General features: G+C 44.5%; 1 protein-coding gene across 1 annotated transcript; it reads left to right on the forward strand.

Moving 5' to 3' along the window:
* The first annotated feature begins 795 nt into the window (after positions 1-795).
* STUB1 (STIP1 homology and U-box containing protein 1) lies at positions 796-16,788 on the forward strand. The gene is made up of 7 exons (XM_077633857.1): positions 796-1,036; positions 4,978-5,176; positions 5,869-6,034; positions 7,455-7,521; positions 8,477-8,533; positions 9,957-10,073; positions 12,747-16,788. The coding sequence occupies exons 1-7, from the start codon at positions 935-937 to the stop codon at positions 12,870-12,872; spliced, it is 834 nt and encodes a 277-aa protein (XP_077489983.1). The 5' UTR covers positions 796-934; the 3' UTR covers positions 12,873-16,788.
* The last annotated feature ends 1,611 nt before the right edge of the window (positions 16,789-18,399 follow it).

The following is an 18,399-nucleotide window of genomic DNA, read 5'->3' on the forward strand; positions in this document are numbered from 1 at the left end:
CAACCATCTTCTCATCGCCCACCCACCTCTAACTAGAGGGCTGCTCGGCACACCTGTCCACCTCCACTCCCTCCAGCATGCGAGAGGAGCGGTGTTCGATCCCCAGTAACAAATAGAAAATTGGTTGTTGGGGAAAGGAAATGGCACAGTATCTGTCTTGCATCTCGGCGGACACCTGAACCGCGCGCGTAAGAGAAGTGATAAAGGAGGGAGTGAAAGAAGAAAGAGGTGCCGTATAGTGGAGGGCCCCCGGAGTAATTTAGACCACCTGGGGATCTTTAAAGTGCATTGACCTCCATCAAAACGCGGCCGCCGGGTATCCATCGTTGATACAATTAATGGGTGCAATCATTTCCCTGTCTTCTCCCCGCCCAAAACATCAAACTAATCATCAATGCTAAATTGTCTGATCGTCCCGTAATTTTTTTCATGGCAGCCTTGTCATGCTCGACGGCGTAATTTGTTCTTTCACTACAGGTGACGTATTACCTTTCTTTGTCTAGCGTTCAGCAAATTCTAGGGATCATTCTTTTCTTTCTTCATTTGTTGCAAATTTGTCATTGCAACTTCATTTGTTGCAAGCATTTGTTGCAACTGCTGAATTTCCGAAAATCTCCGAGAGCAGTTTTCAGCGGCTGGTCAACGCATTTTTAATAAGTATACTCTGTGAGCGTCTTTCCCCATAAAAATTTCATGAAATAAAGCTAATTACGTAAAGTGCAGCTCAGTATTATTTGACTCGACACTAGCGCTGAAAGACAACCTGTGAGCTTTTGCCTTTGAGCAATGTTTGTCGAGGCCTGGCGGGAAGGTCCGAAAATAAATGGCGCCCGCCGGAGACTGGCAGCAGATTGGCTAGGCAACGGGACAAGTGCAGTTGTTTCTTTTTTATATTGCCGTTTTCTCGTGGACTGCCCGGTGTCACAACCGGATTATGAAAGACGATATGACCGCCGTCGAACTGAAGGACCTCGGTAACAAATTGTTCAGTGCCCGCAAATATGAAGACGCCATATCGTGCTACAGCAAAGCGATCGTAAGTTGCGACGTTGCTGGATCCTTTCGCCCACAAGCGCTTGTCTCCACCTAATATTGCTGCCTGTTTTCTTGTGTGTTGGAAATGCAGTAATTCCGATTTAATATATTCAGTTGTTATTTTTTTCGATCGCGTTGAAGAGTGCTGAAGCTAATGCGAAAGCCTTTGGTTCGAAAAACCAGACAAACAAGGATCATCACCGTGATCTGTCGAAAGCTGTCGAAATCTGACTCCTAGAGCGCTTCCACTCGTATTTGCAAAGTTTTTTTTTCCTTTTTGTTTCATGGAATTTGAGTTGGGTTGTCGTGTTTGCGACAGGATTTTTGTTCAAAATTGTCACAGTCGCAACGGTGAGCTAGCCGTTCGTTACTGTAAACAGCTGATGTGACGAGAAAGGTGTTTCAGTTTCACGTTTGCAATGGCATTGGAAATTTTTCAGCTCTTGCCGTCACGCGTTGCACGGTTTTGTTTTTCTAAGCGTTTTTCACGAGCTGCCTGCGTCGTTATAAACAAAAGTTTCCTTTTTTTTTCTGTTTTGGTTTCGGAGCTGAGGTAATGCCTCATGCAATAGCCCTGGCGACAGCGCGAAGCGTGTTTGACGCTGATCGCAACGTGCGTTCTTCTTTCTTTTTTTTTAAACGCTCTTGCGCAGTTTTTTTTTTTTTTCACACGAAGGGGAGCGCTAGGCAGAACTAGTTTTTGACGTCGCCAAGTACAAAATGCCGCGCCATGAAAAATAACGATCAGGAACGATATCAGCGACCTGTCACGGCGCGATCATTCGATCGTCATCCCGCCGCTTTTTACGTTGCAACCTGTCGTCTGCGAGTTGTGTGACGCGCGCCACGCTAAAGTCCCGCGAGAGAAAGCCAATTATTATTGAGCGAGCCTTCTAAAAAAGTTACTAACAAAAAAAAAAGTGCACAGTCGATGTAATCAATCCGGTTTTATCCCGACCGATATACATCTATTTTCGTTGCATGCATCGAAGAGGTCGAACAGTTAGCTCATGCAAGGTAGCTTGTGCTGCCTTGCATTACTGGTGATTCGCTACGTCTCCCGACTTAATCCGTCTCGACGAAGACCTGGCGGTGACGCCTGTAAAGTTTCGGCTTCGCGTGGCGCGATCGTGAATCAGCGGGCGAAAGCGCGCGGCGGGGGGTCGGTCGGTTCGAGTCTATAAACAGCCCTCATTGTCGGAAGGTTATGAAGACTATAAAGCGCTGCGCTTAGATAGCGGCGACGTAGGGAGAAATCTTCCCGAGCGTTGCTGCGATGTGCAGTGGCAGCGCTTATCTGAGCTCATGGTGTGTGTTGTAAATCGTTTTTTTTGCACCTGAGGTAGGCATTTAGTTCCGTCGGCATTTGTTTGTAAACAGACAGTTCCTTATGCATTAAAATACCTCTTGAACGAACTTCATTCGAACAGAGTTTCTAGATAAATGAATTTTAACGAGGTGCCGCGCTGAAGCACCGTTGAATCCTGTGCAAACGAGTTTCAGTTTTAACGACTTTCAGTACACTGCAACTTTCAGTTTAACAAACATTTTGGAGAGCGCAGGTGTGCTGTTTCCAGATCAGAATGCATCATTTTTCACCGAGATTTGTGAGTGTCTAGTGCAGGGCCATCGTACAATGCTACAAAAGGCAGATTCCATGAAACCACTTTCAGTACACACTACTTATTTTTAATATATTTAGATGTGGAAGCTGGAATTGCTTTTGAGTAATGGTACTTCAGAACTATGTCATGTAGTGTTGTAAAACAATATCTTATTTCAGTAATCAGCTGTGCATTATCAATAAACAAGTGCCCCCAGACCACCCAGCAGCATGCTCATTTGATTTTTGTTTTGGACAAAATAATGTGACCTCGGTATTGCATTCTTTCTTTCTTTGCATTACTGTCAACTCACAATCATATTTGTAATAGCTCGAAGACTGGATGACAAAAAATACAAGTGTTGCGTTTTTTCTGTCGTGTTATGTATTGTGTTTTTTCCGTTGGCGCTGTTACCAACCCAACACGACCGTGAGCCAACAAGCCCAACTCACCACTCTTATATCGACTCACTTTTTTAGTTTGTTTGCTTTGCTGTCGACTTGCACCTTGATCGCCCAGTTAATGTCAGTCTACTGCACTTTGCTACCTTCACTTTCTCTGCTACTGTTCACCTCTGCTGTTGCTTGGCCAGGAACTAGCGCAGGGATCCTCAATGTTTATCAGTGGGCTAGCACTTATAGTGACCTTTTCCCGCATTTAGCTGTTGTGTGTTTGCTTGTCTGAAGCCTGGTCTCACAGTGCAACCAAGTGGGACCAGAGGTGACCAGCTATGGCCAGTGGTAACCAGGTGGTAACCCAGGGCAATAGCTGGTGGTAACTATTTTGTAACCAGATAGTAACCTGGAGTGGTAGTCAGATGGCAACCGGGTGGTAATCGCCTCGCAAACGTCATCCAATCAGCATGCGCATTCGCATCTGACAGAGCAAATGATGTTACATTGTGCTAGAGCACATATTTGCGTTTGGCCTAACTATGCAAATTGGCTGCCATTGTTTGGCTGTTATGGGATGTTGTGTCGCTTGTTTCATGATTACAGCCAGAGCATAAACAGAAGCATTCAGTTTAACAATCAACACCTGTGCCACTGCTGGCTTGTTCTCTTTATTTGGCTAGACAGGTTAGCACGTTGAACAGCAGTTTGGAGGATTGTTTTTATGCTCTTACTCAGAGCACACTGTTATTGACATTGACTGTTACCTGTGGCTATGCCCGTTATTAACTCCGTGCCATAATGTAGCCACCCACTTTTAATGATTCATACCCTTCCATCCTTTTCTTTTATTAGAGGATGTCACTATCAAACCATTTGATGGTAGGCATTACTTAAATAGCACTGCAGACTCAAACAGTATGTAAAGTTGTATTTTTTTTGTCAGGGTAGTTGGTGAAAAGGGTGCACTGGCACCGACAAGGTTCACAATGGAAGGGATACACCTGGCCCGCTTGCTCGAGGCAAGGCCCAGCCACTGGCTTCTTTTCAAATGCTGCATTTTTTTTTACCCCGACTCATTGTACTACATTTATCATTTTGTCATATTTACTTGCCATGGTTTAATTGCATATTCTTTATGCTAGGTTTTTAGTCTTGTTTAATCCTTTCAATATGCAGTATTTCACATGACTCTATCCCACTTCACCTATTATGCCAAGAGCAACCGTTTATTTTTTTATTTTTTATAAACTGTGTTTTAGCGTTCTGTGGCCTTAGCTGCCCTTGCACCAATAAATGCTTTATCACCTCTATGCCATAAGCCACCTAGAGACTGAAGCAAACTCAATGTGTTTCTGTTCATTAAAACTCTCTATCAGGTTCGTTGCATATGATTTTGCTGTGTGCTCTCTTGTTTTGTGTATTCCTTTCATGAGATGTCTTTATCCTTATAGCCTGTGTACAACATTGGTCTGTCTCAAACTCATTTGGTTGAAAAGTTTGGTGTTGTCTGCGAGTCCCCTCACAGAGTGAATTAAATACGCTAATAAATGCGTGAAATAAATAAGTGAAATGAATAAATTCAGCTGCCCATCATAGGCTTGCCTGCATGGGTTTCAGCGTGGCTTTGTTCTTGTATTGTCCTACGTATGTCGCCCCCCCCCCCCCCCCCCCCCCTTATGTAATACCCTGTGAAGGGTCCTTAAGGGATCAATAAATGATGCCAGCAATGCTGGAAGAAAACGGAAATCCTTGGAGAGAGAGGGAAGTAGCTGCTTTAGTGAGAGGCCTTTGAGTACATTTAAAAGGAAGTGTTATTATTCTATTAAACTGGAGTGTTGGAAACCACTCTGAGTAGGTGTGCTTATTCGAAGGCTCACTGGGAAGCTTTACCGTGTTCTGTTCCGTGGCTGCTCTGCCACTCATATTGTGTTCTGTTGTCGCAGATCAAGAGTCCATCGACGGCGACATACTTCACAAACCGGGCACTGTGCTACCTCAAGCTGCAGCAGTGGGAGCTGGCGTGCCAGGACTGCCGGCGGGCCCTGGACCTGGACCCCAGTTCGGTCAAGGGCCACTTCTTCCTGGGGCAGGCCCTGCAGGAGATGGACAACTACGACGACGCCGTCAAGTACCTACAGAGGGGTACTGCCTCTTTCCTTCTATTTGCCCCTTCCGGTGGACAAGGAGCTGGGCGAGCTGGTTTGAATTTGCCGTACTGACAACAGGGTGATGTGATGTGTTGTCTTGCCTTTTCTTGCTCTCCGTCTTTCGTGTTGTTACAGTATGGCAAATTTCCCCTTCCCTTGGCTTGCTCCCCTCCTGCTGCCCCGAGCAGTCCAGAGTCGCAGCTAATGAGCTGCAAGTTAACACGTGAATTCAACTGAATTTATCTCGAGTTGGCTGACTCCTCTCATTTCTAAAGCTTTCTAATCTGGAATTCCAATCCCCTGTTGTGGGGGATACTAGGTGGTGGTGGTACTAGGGGCGGGTTTAAGGGGTGCTCTTGGAGGGGGTGCGATCCCATTTGAACCGTGTATTTCTTGGACATTTTTCCTTGAAGAGGCAATGCTGAGCATGGTTTTTCTCTGTAAAATTTCTCGCTTCTGGGAGGGCGACTGACCCCCCCGTCCTACCTCCCCACTTCTGTAAATCCGGCCTCGGGTGGTACCTGGCTTTACCAGTCGAGAGCAAATCTTTTTGCTCTGCATACAGTTTCATTGTGTGTTCTAGCTACTGGTCACTGCTGGGAGCACTGTCTTTACAAAGCGCAATTTGAGAAGGGTGTTTCTTCCTCTTCCCTGCCTCACCCTTCGATGTGCATGCACACCATGCAGCGAGCGACCTGGCCCGTGAGCAGAAGCTCAACTTCGGGGATGACATAGCGTGCCAGCTGCGGATGGCCCGCAAGCGACGCTGGCAGCTGCTCGAAGAGAAGCGTCTCCAGCAGGAGATTGAGCTGCAGACCTACCTCAACCAGCTCGTCCTGCTCGACAAGCAAAAGTGAGTCCCTCCCTCTTTTTGTTACCTTCCTTGGTTTTACTGGAACGCGGGTGTAGTGAGTTGAGAAAATTGAAGGTCAGGACCATGCAGGCCATCTTCTGTTATGGCAACAGCGGTTAGGGGCTTGGTTTACGAGATTGCTTTGACGTCAATATAAACTCGCATCACAGTTCACAGTTCATCACAGAGTTGTCATAGTTCACAGTCGTCGCGGCTCACTACCGTCGCAGCTCACTATCATCACACTTTACTGTCGTCTCAGCTCTGTCGTCACAGCTCAGTCATCACAGCTGCTGAAGCAGCCATCATAAGTTACTTGTATCATGCAAACATTACATGCTAAGTAAAACACAACTGATTTGTTGCATTCATCTTTGTTTATTCCAGTCAACTGGGTCTATTTGCAAGAGCTGCTGCTGATGTCTCGTTTCATGGTGTCAGTGACTGATCATTTTTTTTGTGTCTGGTCGGATGTGCACTGAAGTTATAGTGTGGCAGTGTAGCCAGACAGCTTCAATTCTGTCAATGATGAACTTTTTTTTTGCTGTCTCGTGAATTTTAAAGTATGTTTTGTTCTGACGGAGCTCCGTGTGTACCTAAAGGGGGATGCGGCAATTAAAACTAAACCACTGTTCTGTGCAGTAAAGCTATTAGTTCTTTTTTTATGTGCCCGGTACACATGGAAATAAAAGTTGAACTCCAGCATGAATATTGACATGAAAACATTTATGACAAAAATTACTTTCAAGAAAAATTGCACATTTGGATGAAATTTTGAGAGCTTTATTGTGTCCTTCAATGTCTCCGGACTCATGCACTACAAAAATAATCATAACTACTATCACTGGTTAAGAAATGCCGAAGGGACGAGTGATAGCAATCGCAGAATAAGTGACAGCTGAGAAGATCAGCCGTAAACCTTATTCCCTCATTTGCCTTGTTTATTGCTTCTTATGAATTTTCTTTTGGTCAGAAAAACGTGGAATTGCAACCAATGGAAGGTCTGATCTCCTGGGCTATGCTCCGGGACTGTCAGGCGCGTGATTCGTTCGCAATCTTTGACGACCACTCATGAAAAAATGTAATCTTGATTTTTTACTGCATATATTGCTATAACTTTTTATCACAAGATAGACAAAGGCCCAAGGGTTACGAAAAAAAATTATTCAGAATCGAAATTTTACCAAATTGCCCATTTTATTTTCTGTGTTTCCCCTGAAATATTTAGTTTCCAACAGTCATCGACTTTGCGAGGGGGAGGTCTGAGTGTGTGCTGTGATTCTAAAGGAGGCTGCAGGCATTTGTGGCAAAGCCTGGAACATTATTAATGTGCACAGGTGCTCATGTGCGAAGATAAGTGCATTGTAATGGGCCCGCTGTGTTTTTGTCGGCATTTATTTATTTATGCACTTATTTTCAGGAGGGTGCAGGAAATGAAAATGAAGGGTTCCCGCCAGGGTGACATTGACCGGATGGAGGGCGCTCTGGTTTGTGTTTTTTCTTTTTCCTCCCTACTCTCAGTTTGACCTGCCATCTTATACGGGGGCTGTTCTTTTTGTACGAACCATGAAAGTCTACCAAGTTCCTGTGTTTCGAGAAACGGCACATTTATTGGCCCAATGTTTGGCAGATCTGTGGATGGTGGCGACACCTTTCAGTGGGGTTATGAGTTTGAAAGCTTATGGGATGATTGGTTTTGGAGCTGTGTATATAAGTAGGTTTTCCCTAGCTCGTTGTGGAATGACACATCCACTAACTCTTGAAAGCAGGCCATTGGAGCTTTGCAGATTTGGAAGTGGACTTCTGCAACTTGTGGTATTTTCTTTAATAACTCGTTGACAATAGCATTGCCAGAATTGTTGATGACCAGTTTTTCCTGACATTTTCTTGATAGTTTGTTGAATAAATTGTTTTTTTTTGTGGTTTAACAGAGTGTATTAACTTGACGGACTCACGCAGCAATTGTGTTGTTGAAGAAAGGCTCCAGATTAGGGCTGCTAGAAATACTTGACTTCACTGATTAGAGCACGCGTATGCGTAATTGCGTTTTTCTCACATTGTCCCTGTCCAAAACCAGTCGCTTTTTACCCAGGCACTGCTACAGTGTATACCCACTTTGGCAATGTTTTTGTTTCTTTTACACCGCCTTTTTATGAGATCATCTCTCCACACCTACTTCACTACTGCACTAGTCTTTCCCTAGTGATTGTCTTCTAATTAGGAACCACTAGGCAGGCCCCATACTGCCAAAGTGATCAGGCACTCAAATCTCGGCTAATGCATCATTTTGCACTACTTGTGCCGTCAGGCTTGCCTGCTGAACTGTTTACTGTGTTGGACGTTCGGAGGCTCACAGTAGATCTGCAAACATGAAATATGTGTGGGGAGTGGCTCGGCAGCCTTTGTAAACTTGCATCATTCTTTTTTTTTTCCATTTTGCAGGATAAATACATATCAGAACTGAACAGCATATTTGCAAAGGTGGATGACAGGCGTCGGGTGAGTTCTGTCTTCATCTTTGTACTAGTGAAAAGTGACGAGGCAGTGCGTCGTGCTGACAACACTTGCACAATGCTGCTTGTGATGTGGGTGCTAGTGCAGTGATATTTAAGTGCACTTCAGCACTGTAACAGACATGGGCAGCTTGTAGAGAGCATGGTTGTGGTGATGTTGACCGAAACTCTGTCCTTCATGCATGGTGGAGAGCCATATCATACAAAAAAAAGGTGCTGTTTGCCGTCCGTGTCAACCTACTTATCTTTATTAATAGTGGTGTCGCTGTTACCGTTGTATGGATGTCGTCATCTCAGTGCCCTGCCTTTTTTTTTTTTCAAGCAATGACAGGGTGCGGCATCAATAAGCAGCAAGTTTGATAGGCTCGTTTGTGCTAGAGACTTAAATTATGTATAGTAATCCTGTTGTTTCTTTGCCAGAATAGTTGTTGTCGCAATAAGACTGCCCTCTTCTATAACTTTGCGCCATTTAACTGACGTAAGCTAGTGGGACTCGCAACCACATGTACTAGACAAAATCAAGGCTGGAGCGTCTGCGACGGCAGGATTTCTTATTTGTATAACCTGTACTGCATGCGTGTCTGACATCAAGGCGGCAAAATGCCAAAAAGGGATGGAAGTCTGAATGGGCACATTATGCATTGCTTTACTGTTATATACACATCTACACCATAGAATGTTTAATCTGTTTTTCGTACTATACTTGTTAAACAACTTAATCCTGCTACAAATCAAAGGTAATAAAGTTTCATCTTAATTATTGTGTGACATAAATACCACTTCTGTCACTGTATTGCTTGTATTCAATACTCTTTTTTTTTGCTTTATGGATAATTGTGCTGTAGTATATAATGTTTTCTTTGCTTTATGCATCATTTTATTTCTGTGTTTTTTTAACGTTGAATACAGTGCCATTTCTATAGCGAGACCCCAATCATGCCAAATTCGTTTAGCTATTTTTTTCTGTATTTATGCAATCTGTACATGTATCGATGTGAACAAACACTTGAAAGCATGAACAGAGGGTATTTTCTACACTACACATGGATTCTGTGCAACAAGATAGGAATAAAAAAATAATTTTGATTTAGAAAATTAGGTTGGTAGCCACTGTGAACTAGAATGGGACCATTGTTTGTCCGGACATTGATGGCTGTGTTGTGTCGGTGCCCTGTGTTTTGTTCATTTTATTGTTGGGTACAAGTTTCAGCACTGTCATTGTGGTTATGTGTTAGTGTGCCAACTTTTCCCTTATACCCAACCGTTATTCCTCTTGTGTATGCAATATCCTGGCATAAAAAGCTTTCATCACAGATAACCTCAGCCAGTAAGGACTCAGGTGCAATTTTTTTGAAATATTTTGTATTGTATTTTATGACACTAGGGAATATCTTTTTAACCCTGTGCAGAAAAGAGACGTGCCTGACTACCTTTGTGGCAAGATCAGCTTTGAAATCATGCGTGAGCCCGTCATCACTCCCAGTGGGATCACCTACGACCGCCGGGACATTGAGGAGCACCTACAGGTGAATTCACCATGCCTCTGCGATGAGTTTGGCTGAATGACCCAAGTGGCGCATGTGTGAAAAAAAAACAGTACACGCTGTGTTTGTTGCATAAGCGTGGATAGCAGGCAGCATTGTTACACGAACCAGAGCCATTGGAAAGTGGTAGCATTCGATAGCTGTGAGAAAGTGCTGCTGTATTTCTGTTTCACTAAAGCAAGGCTTCTCAATCGCTGCTTCTCAAGGTCTCTGCTTATGTTCAGTGCACGCAGAGAGGCATATTATTTTTACACAGACTAGAAAATATACATTGATATGACGCATTGCGTACTTAATTTACACGACGCAAACATTTTCTAAAGCTTTTGCAGTTGGCGGTAATTTTTATTTTCTGCTTGGTGGACCAGGCTAGTAGCCCTGCTAAATATGCTACCATGTAAAGCAGGTGTCAAAGTATAGAACTTAATCAGACTGGAACAGGATTACTGCAACGTGAACACAAGTATACAAAAATTTTAGCCGCTGAAAAATCGCCCATTAGAGCCAGTGCCTAAGAGTGCCTGAAATTTTGGACACACTGCAACTGACTGCTAGATTTTTTGGACCTCGTTCGCACTTGCCGCCTATACGCAAGCCGCCACATAATGTGCACAGTGCAACCTCATTAGTTTAAACTGCAGGTGAGATCGAAAACTCGATCAAACAAAATGAAATTCAAGCTTAAAGGTAGGCTCTTAAATTAGGAGGCTGGAATTCTATGCGAGTCGGCACATTGCACCCGCGTGGTTTGGAATTCGTACTGTTCTTGAACGTCGTCCGTTGCACAAACTTGAACAGTAGTCACCGCTCGCAGAACTCATTTGTGCCTAGCTTTTGTCCTGAATATGGTAAGAGGTAGCAGCGAAGCACGTGAGAGGTGTACGGCTTCATGGAGACTGCGAGTGCGGAAGAAAATGGTGGTGCATGTCAAAGCGACGTAAGCGTACACGCGGAGAAACACAGTGCAGTCCTGACTTTTCTATCATAAAACCTCAAACAACTGGTGTTTCGATGACAGGCAAGCCGCTTCTCAATACGCAAGCCACCGCAGAGTGCATATCGCCGGATACGATGCCGATTTTGGCTATAGTCACTAGGCCTAATTACGAAGGTCAGTGCCCACAGAACGCTTGCTTCGGCTGTTTGTCGCTTCTTATCATTTCGCCATCTCAGCATTTTCGTTCCGTGCCCTTCTTACTGTTGGCGTTGTGCAGTTCCCGCAGCGGCATGTTCGCTTTTGTGTCTAGAATTTGTCCCAATCCGTGCGTTTGTTGGCGACATGCCAAGGAAGTTCAGCCAGGCCGAGCTCGTGAAAGCGGTTGCTGCCCGTTGTCTGTGCACATGATGTGCAGCAAAATGTAGTCATGATTAGCATCAGAATGTGCACAAAAGAACTGACCCCTTCCTCTGGCATATTGGCAATTAGTTATTAAATTTTTCTATGAAATTTTAGTTTTTCGGGCGGCTTTGCGATTCCTAGAGAGTCCGAAAAATCGATCGTCGACTGTGTACCGAACTCGAAGGGTATCTTGAAATGCTTGTGTAGAAAAGAATGGCTTAACTTATCTGTAGCTTAGGAGCAAGAATACACTGCTTCTTGCAGTGACGCGTCGCCTGCCAGCTTGGCCTAATCTGCTTCGCATGGAAGTCTGAGCAGATGAGGCATTGGGTCTATCCACTTCCTGCATAAGATATCTAACGCTGTTACAACCGTTTAAAAATAATAATTTCATTAAAATTATGGTACAGTTTATTTCAGCAATGCGTTCGCAGCAAAGCACACCAGGCAAAAACTGCTGCTAGGCTTAGTTAGGTTGGCTTTAGCGCATGACAGCGATGGGGCATGGAAAATGAGTGCAAAAGACCGAAGGCCACCCTCAAGCACACCACGCAATTTCACGGCACTAGAGCTGCCAGCAGGTCCTGATCGAAGAACGCCATTTGGAGAAGTGCCACTTGCAAAGGCGTGGCTCACCGTTCAGTATATCTACTGCTCCGCTGAACACGAGTTCGATAAGTGTGACCAGTAGCGGTATTCCTTTGCTTCGGATTTTCAAGAGGATGTTGTGATTGGATTGTTCTATATAAATTTAGTCTCTCTCATTGAAATCTTGCTATTTTGCTGTTCCCGTGTCCATTGTTCATGTTCACTTTTCATTTTACTCTGCCAGTACATGAGAGTTGTAATAAAGTGTCATAATAGATATGCAATTTGCAGTACATGTCATCAGTAGCTAGTTTTGAGGGTTGTGGCTTTTTTTTTTTGCAGTTATCATCATCATCATCATCATCATCATTTATTTTTCCCTTAAAGGCCCCACTGGGGCATTACATAAGGGGGGGGGGGGGGGGGGAACAAATGGTAATAACGGGTCACAAAGATAGAACACAAATATAAGTGGCAAGCACAAATAAACACAGTAAACGCATTGAAATCACCAAGACAATAAATAGGTAAATAAAAGGCATTCAACAGGAATTGAGGAGAGAAATAAGCAGTCAATAAGTGTTTAAATTTTACTGAATGTGTTACTAATATGTGTTACTAGCTCCATGCACCCATTGCACCTTGACATATGATCGTGATCTTTGCATTCTCTTCACGTATAGTCTAATGCAGTTCCATTCTTCATGCCCGGTTCTCTTCAACTGCAGAGGGTGGGCCACTTCGACCCAGTGACAAGGACACCGCTCACCCAAGACCAGCTGATCCCAAACTTGGCGATGAAGGAAGTGGTGGACGCTTTCCTCGCGGAAAATGAGTGGGCCCTCGACTACTAAATTGCCTCCCCTGCAGCTTCGCGTCACTTCGTGATGCACTGTCCAAAGCCAGCTGTTACTTTTGTTTCAATAACTCGACTCCCATACTTTCTTTTGCTTTTTTTTTTAACGAGACGAAGACAGCTGGCACCTTGGGAATGAGTCACTTTCGGGCTCTGTCCAACACCTTTGCGAGCAGAGTTGGTTCCCCCATGTTTTCTCTCTTCCGTTGCAAGTGTTTGCCCCCAGCTGACTCTGTGAATAAGATTGAGACTTTCAACTCAGAGTTCGTTGTGCATATGCTGCATTTTTTTGCATTTCAGTAAATGTGTGCTTTCTGCTGTCCTACGTTTACAACAGCAGTGGGTTAAATGTAAAACCACAGACAGGGACACAACCAACACTCTCAGTTGCAATGCTGACAGCTCCCAGTGAAGATGTTCTGATTAACATTTCTTGTAATTCTTGGTTTTAATGTTGTTGTTTTTTTTCCTTGGAGCACTGAATTTAAATTGCAGCATTATGGAGAGTGTCTCGTTTGTTGACTGTATTAGAGGTCTGGTAGTGGAAAACCTTCCGATTACGAATATACAACGCTATTGAATACAAAAAAGCTTTAAAGTTATGTTTTCTCCCAAATAATTGTGGCATTTGTGATCATGTCTAATAAGCCAGTTAGAACCATACCTAACAGGAATTAAATCTTTCAGTATATATTAATCCATAATCAAAGCTTTCATGCAAAGCATACCTGTTATTGATAGCCCAAGTACTCAGCTTTCAATGAATAGTTGGAGCGTCCATCCCTCATAGCTAACATGAAGGTACAGATTTGATTTTTGGCTATTACTTCAACATCTTCATAGTTAACATCTGAGAGGTCATTTAAACTGCATGAGGTTTGGTTGGTCAAAGTCTGTTGCTGCTTTCTGTTTGGTATTATTTTTGCCAGCTGTGCTTGTAAAGGATTGCTGCTGTATATAGACACACTACGCCACGGGTGCAAGGAGCCTCTACTGCCTTGCGTGTCACTTTTGGGCAAATTAATGTAGCCACAGCGTTGCTTGTCTGTATTGTGCACTTGCAGTCAACATTTGGTTGTTGACTACGGTCGTAGAGCCCAAAGTGGCAGAAGGGCCCAGCTGTACCCTCTCCCCAGAACACCTTTTTACACTTGTTAGGCAGCTCATAACATAGGACAGTATGGACACGTTGTTTTGTACTATTTTACGTGTGTGCGGAGCTTTTCAGTCATGTTGGTTGCAGAATTCTTCTTCAGAATGTTGGTGTACTCCATGGCAAGTTTCAAGGTTAGCGGAAGATGGCGCCGCCTCTTAGCTTTCGAATCAGCTATCAGTGGTGCCCTTCAACCGTTGTAACTATGAGTGCTCTGCTTGACTATAGGGGGCACCGCAATCTGCTAGCCACCTTATCTTGGACCAGCCTCTGTATGAAATTTGTAACTACTATGATTAGAAGGTTCTTATCACCATGGGCTCAGCTGCACTGTTATCAATCAGCACGTTTTGTGAAAGCATGGTTCTGTAGTCACCAGGTTGAAGCCTTAGAGTGATACGAGGAATGCCAGCACATTGCCTGGTTACCAATAATGGTCTTGCAACTGCAAGTAACACTGTTGTGATGTAGAACATTGCATATTATTCCAGCAGGGTAGTCATTTCTCTCTGCGTGGGGAAGTACCAGCTTAAGGCCCTCATGTCGGCTTGAGGTTCCGAGCTCTGCATGCAGCACCACCAGTTGGCATGTGGTCTTAAAAGTGTTTACGTACACATTTTGCCAGTCAAGACGCGGGTTCGATCCCGGCCACGGCGGTTGAATTTCGATGGAGGCGAAATTCTAGAGGTCCGTGTGCTGTGCGATGTCAGTACACGTTTAAGAAGCTCAGGTGGTCGAAATACTCGGAGCCCTTCATTACGGCGTCTCTCATAGCCTGAGTCGCTTTGGGACGTTAAACCCCCATAAACCAAACCAAACCAACCAAACATTTTGCCAGTCGGTTGCTGCAGGACTGTCATGCTGTTTGCTACATTAAGAAAGTCTCTACATGTCAACACATTGTGAGAGAAATGTAAGAAGACATAAACAGTGCAGGAGCATGTTTATGCCATGTTGCACAAGCATTTGCTGTGATGCAGGGTGAGACACCTTAGCTTTGTTCTGTGGTTTGGTACGAGGGGATCATTACTGGAAATGGTGCAGGTGTCATGTGGACACCGATGAGCTCTTTTCTGTGCAAAGGTAAGGTCAGAAACTGAAGGGTGGATCTAAGCACGACTTATTCGCCTTTGAGGGCTGTGCGCTCGATGCCAGGGTGTTTTTTTTTTTTCTTTCTTTTAAGTGGACACTGGAGACAGGTTGGCATGTGGTAACAGGGTATCGTGTTGTTATCACAAAAGAGACCACTCTGACCAAAAACTGAGCTATTATGGTATAGCAAACACCAGAAAAACATAATGCTGATGCTACTGTCAACGATTTCAAAAGTAAAACTCTTGCGTCGACACCGGCAGATCCCAGAGGCTACGTTACACCACAGTTCACTTCAAAATGGTAGTAACTTGTCCTTTTCGGTATGGATGTCGCGAGTTTGAATCGAATGGCAAGAAGATTTTTAAATCTAATTTTCTCTGCAGTAATTGTGCCTTTTGCTGCCGATCAGACGCCAACATAGCCAGAAAGAGTCTGAGAATAAATTCTTACTCAGAAACATGATTAGCTAGAGTAGTCCTCGATGTCCCTTTAAGACTGGCAGTTTCCGTGGATAAGTTTTCATGGCCAGAGTGGACTCTGTTCCATTAGTACGATGTGGACTCTGATCTACTGCAAGTGTGATGAATATCCAGAGCAGCTTCATGACAATCTGTTCTGGCCACAGGAATTCAAAATGCTTACGAATCTCTTCCGAGGCAAAAGGTGATATTGAATTCTTTAGTGAAAGGGTCTTTCCTTGCAGTACAAGTATTTCGTGCTCGGAGCTTTTTCTGCGCTCTGATTGGTTGAGCAGCAGCTTCACCCTGCTCAGTGTTGCCCTCTAGTGCGCTCTGCTTGACATGACAGTTTGCAGTCGTGAAAGTTCTTGCCAGAAGTTCTTGCTCCGCAGTTTAGCTGCATTAGGAAAGGAGCTTGGATTTTATCGTCGGTATGTCTGACTTGTCTTGCACGGAGAACATCTCGAGTGGTTCATGCTGTATGCGTAATGGTTATGCAACACAATTAGATTGAAGCAGTCTTTCAGATGACTCTGGTTACCTGGCACTGTGGCTTGTGGCTTTGGCATTCAACTGGTGATCCCGAGGTCACTGCAGCCACAATTCTGTGGAAGCGAAATGCTAACACACCCATGTGCTGTCTGATGTCCGTGCTCATGAAGGAATCCCAAGTGGTTTAAAGTAATCCGGAGCCCTCCACTATGGCATCCCTCGTAGCCCACGAGCAGCTTCAGTACTCCAGGTACCACCACCACCACCACCAAAGGACTCTGGTTGGAGTGACCGGTGCTCACAGCTGCTCGCCTCAGCTTACCAAGAATTGCACAGCATCTGTGCAAAAGGTTATTTCCTTGCTTTATCCGTAATTTGTCATGCTCAGGACAGTAGCTGCACATTGACTGGCAGTTGCCCGGTTATCGGTTCAGCACCGATAAGGGTGAGGAGCATTGATTGTCATTTGGCACGTGTGCATTGAACGACTAAAAGAAGTGTACATTTCCAACTGGTGTGTTTTGGCGATACTGCACGTGGCCTTCAATAACCAGTTTTTCTTACATGGCTTCGCCTAGCCTGTGTAATCTCCGCACTGCTGTGCATGCTGAATGCGGAAGTGAAACAACTAGGATGCCATTTTTGTTTTTGTTTTTTATGTGTTATCCTGGTTACGAGCATTGTATGTAAATAAACACTGATCAAGTTGCAAATTACGTTGTACTCGTTTGTTGCCACACTTGGTGCTGTCATATGCACTGTTCAGGCCTCTGCTCTGACCTGGAATGTCATACCCTGTCTCTTCCCCAGTGGTGTTGCAGTATGTTTCAATTTCGATTACTCCTGGAGCCCGGACAACCCGGTGCGCTGCTCCGAGTACGAGAGTGGTGTTACTGAACATATGCGACATGCTCGACGTTGACGGTGTAATACAAACGTTTTAGCACTGTGACCTAGCAAAAACTGCCGAATGTTGAGTTGTTGTTTTAGGGAAGAGGAGCAGTTACGTTAATTTGATGTGAAAGCAAGGCTTGAAGGGGGGAAGGGTCCTTTTGCATATGCTATCGGCAGCAAAAGTTTGTGGGATGCGAATGTAAGGGAAAAAAATTATTTTGGCACAGTCCTGCTGCCTGGACGCCTTAAATAGATCTGCATGCTCTATCCGCTGCTAATAAATCTGTAGCCTGTCTATGACAGTCTGCTGGTTTAAAAGAAATCTATTGAAAGTCTATGGCCATAAATCTATAGATGGGCTATAGGCAGTCTACAGAAAGTGTCTATAGGCCACCTTTAGACACAAGTCTACTGAAAGTGTGTGGCCATAAATCTATAGACCAGTCTAAGATTTGTCTATAGATAGTCTATAGACCTTATTGACAGAAGTCTACAGACTTTCTAAAAAAATTTATAAGGGTTGTAAGGGACCATGCCCTGCACAGATTAAGCATGCTGTAAGGGGAATGCAGTTGTATGCCCTCTGTACTGTCCCTTCTGTAAAATACGAACTATGCAAGGAGGTTGCAACAAACGCCAGATGTGGCCACGCTAGCTGCCAGTGATTCTCACCGTTGAACAGTTTAAATATGGCTGGTGCGGTAATGCTCTATTGTGGTCATTACCCCAAGCCTTGCACACGTGCATCGACATTTGGCTCACTGACCCGCGAGGAGACTTGTGGGCCGCATGGTCCTTCATCTGACAATGGTCTTTCCGTTGGGTGTCAGCTGACAACTTACAAAATTCTGTAAGTCGGCTTCCCCGCAGAGATGCCCCCCCCCCCCCCCCCCCTTAAACAAAAAAATTGTTCACGTAAGACCTCTAAAAGAGGTCTTGGAGCACCACGTATCACAATGGACAGTGCTCACAGAACGTTAAAGCGTTGATGATCACGACAGGTAAATATACAACACAATCGTAGTAATATTAGAAGTAGTTTTGTTCTACTATTACTAGCGACGATCAAGCTCACCCACAGTCCAAATCGGCTGCACTGAGGATCGTGAGAAAGGTGTTTGTGGTTGCCACCTTCTCAGATCGCACGTAGAGGGCAGTTGTCAAAATGGCACAATGGCGCCTGTCCCTTACAAGCAACATTTATAGATATACTTAAGAGCAACTGTGTATAGCTTGTTAAAGAAAGGTATGGGGCCTATTCTTGAAACGTGAATTTCTCAGGGACCACAATGTAGGACTACGCGTTCCTCTGAACCATGCTCGCACTTTCCGCTTTTTTGTGCGGGGGGGGGGGGGGGGTGCCAACGCAGTCTGTGAACTAGTTTTTTGCGAGAAAAATCTACCTGTCAATCAGCTTTCCCGCACTTTTGCAG

Source organism: Amblyomma americanum, chromosome 8, assembly GCF_052857255.1.
Source record: "Amblyomma americanum isolate KBUSLIRL-KWMA chromosome 8, ASM5285725v1, whole genome shotgun sequence".
NCBI lineage: Eukaryota > Metazoa > Arthropoda > Arachnida > Ixodida > Ixodidae > Amblyomma > Amblyomma americanum.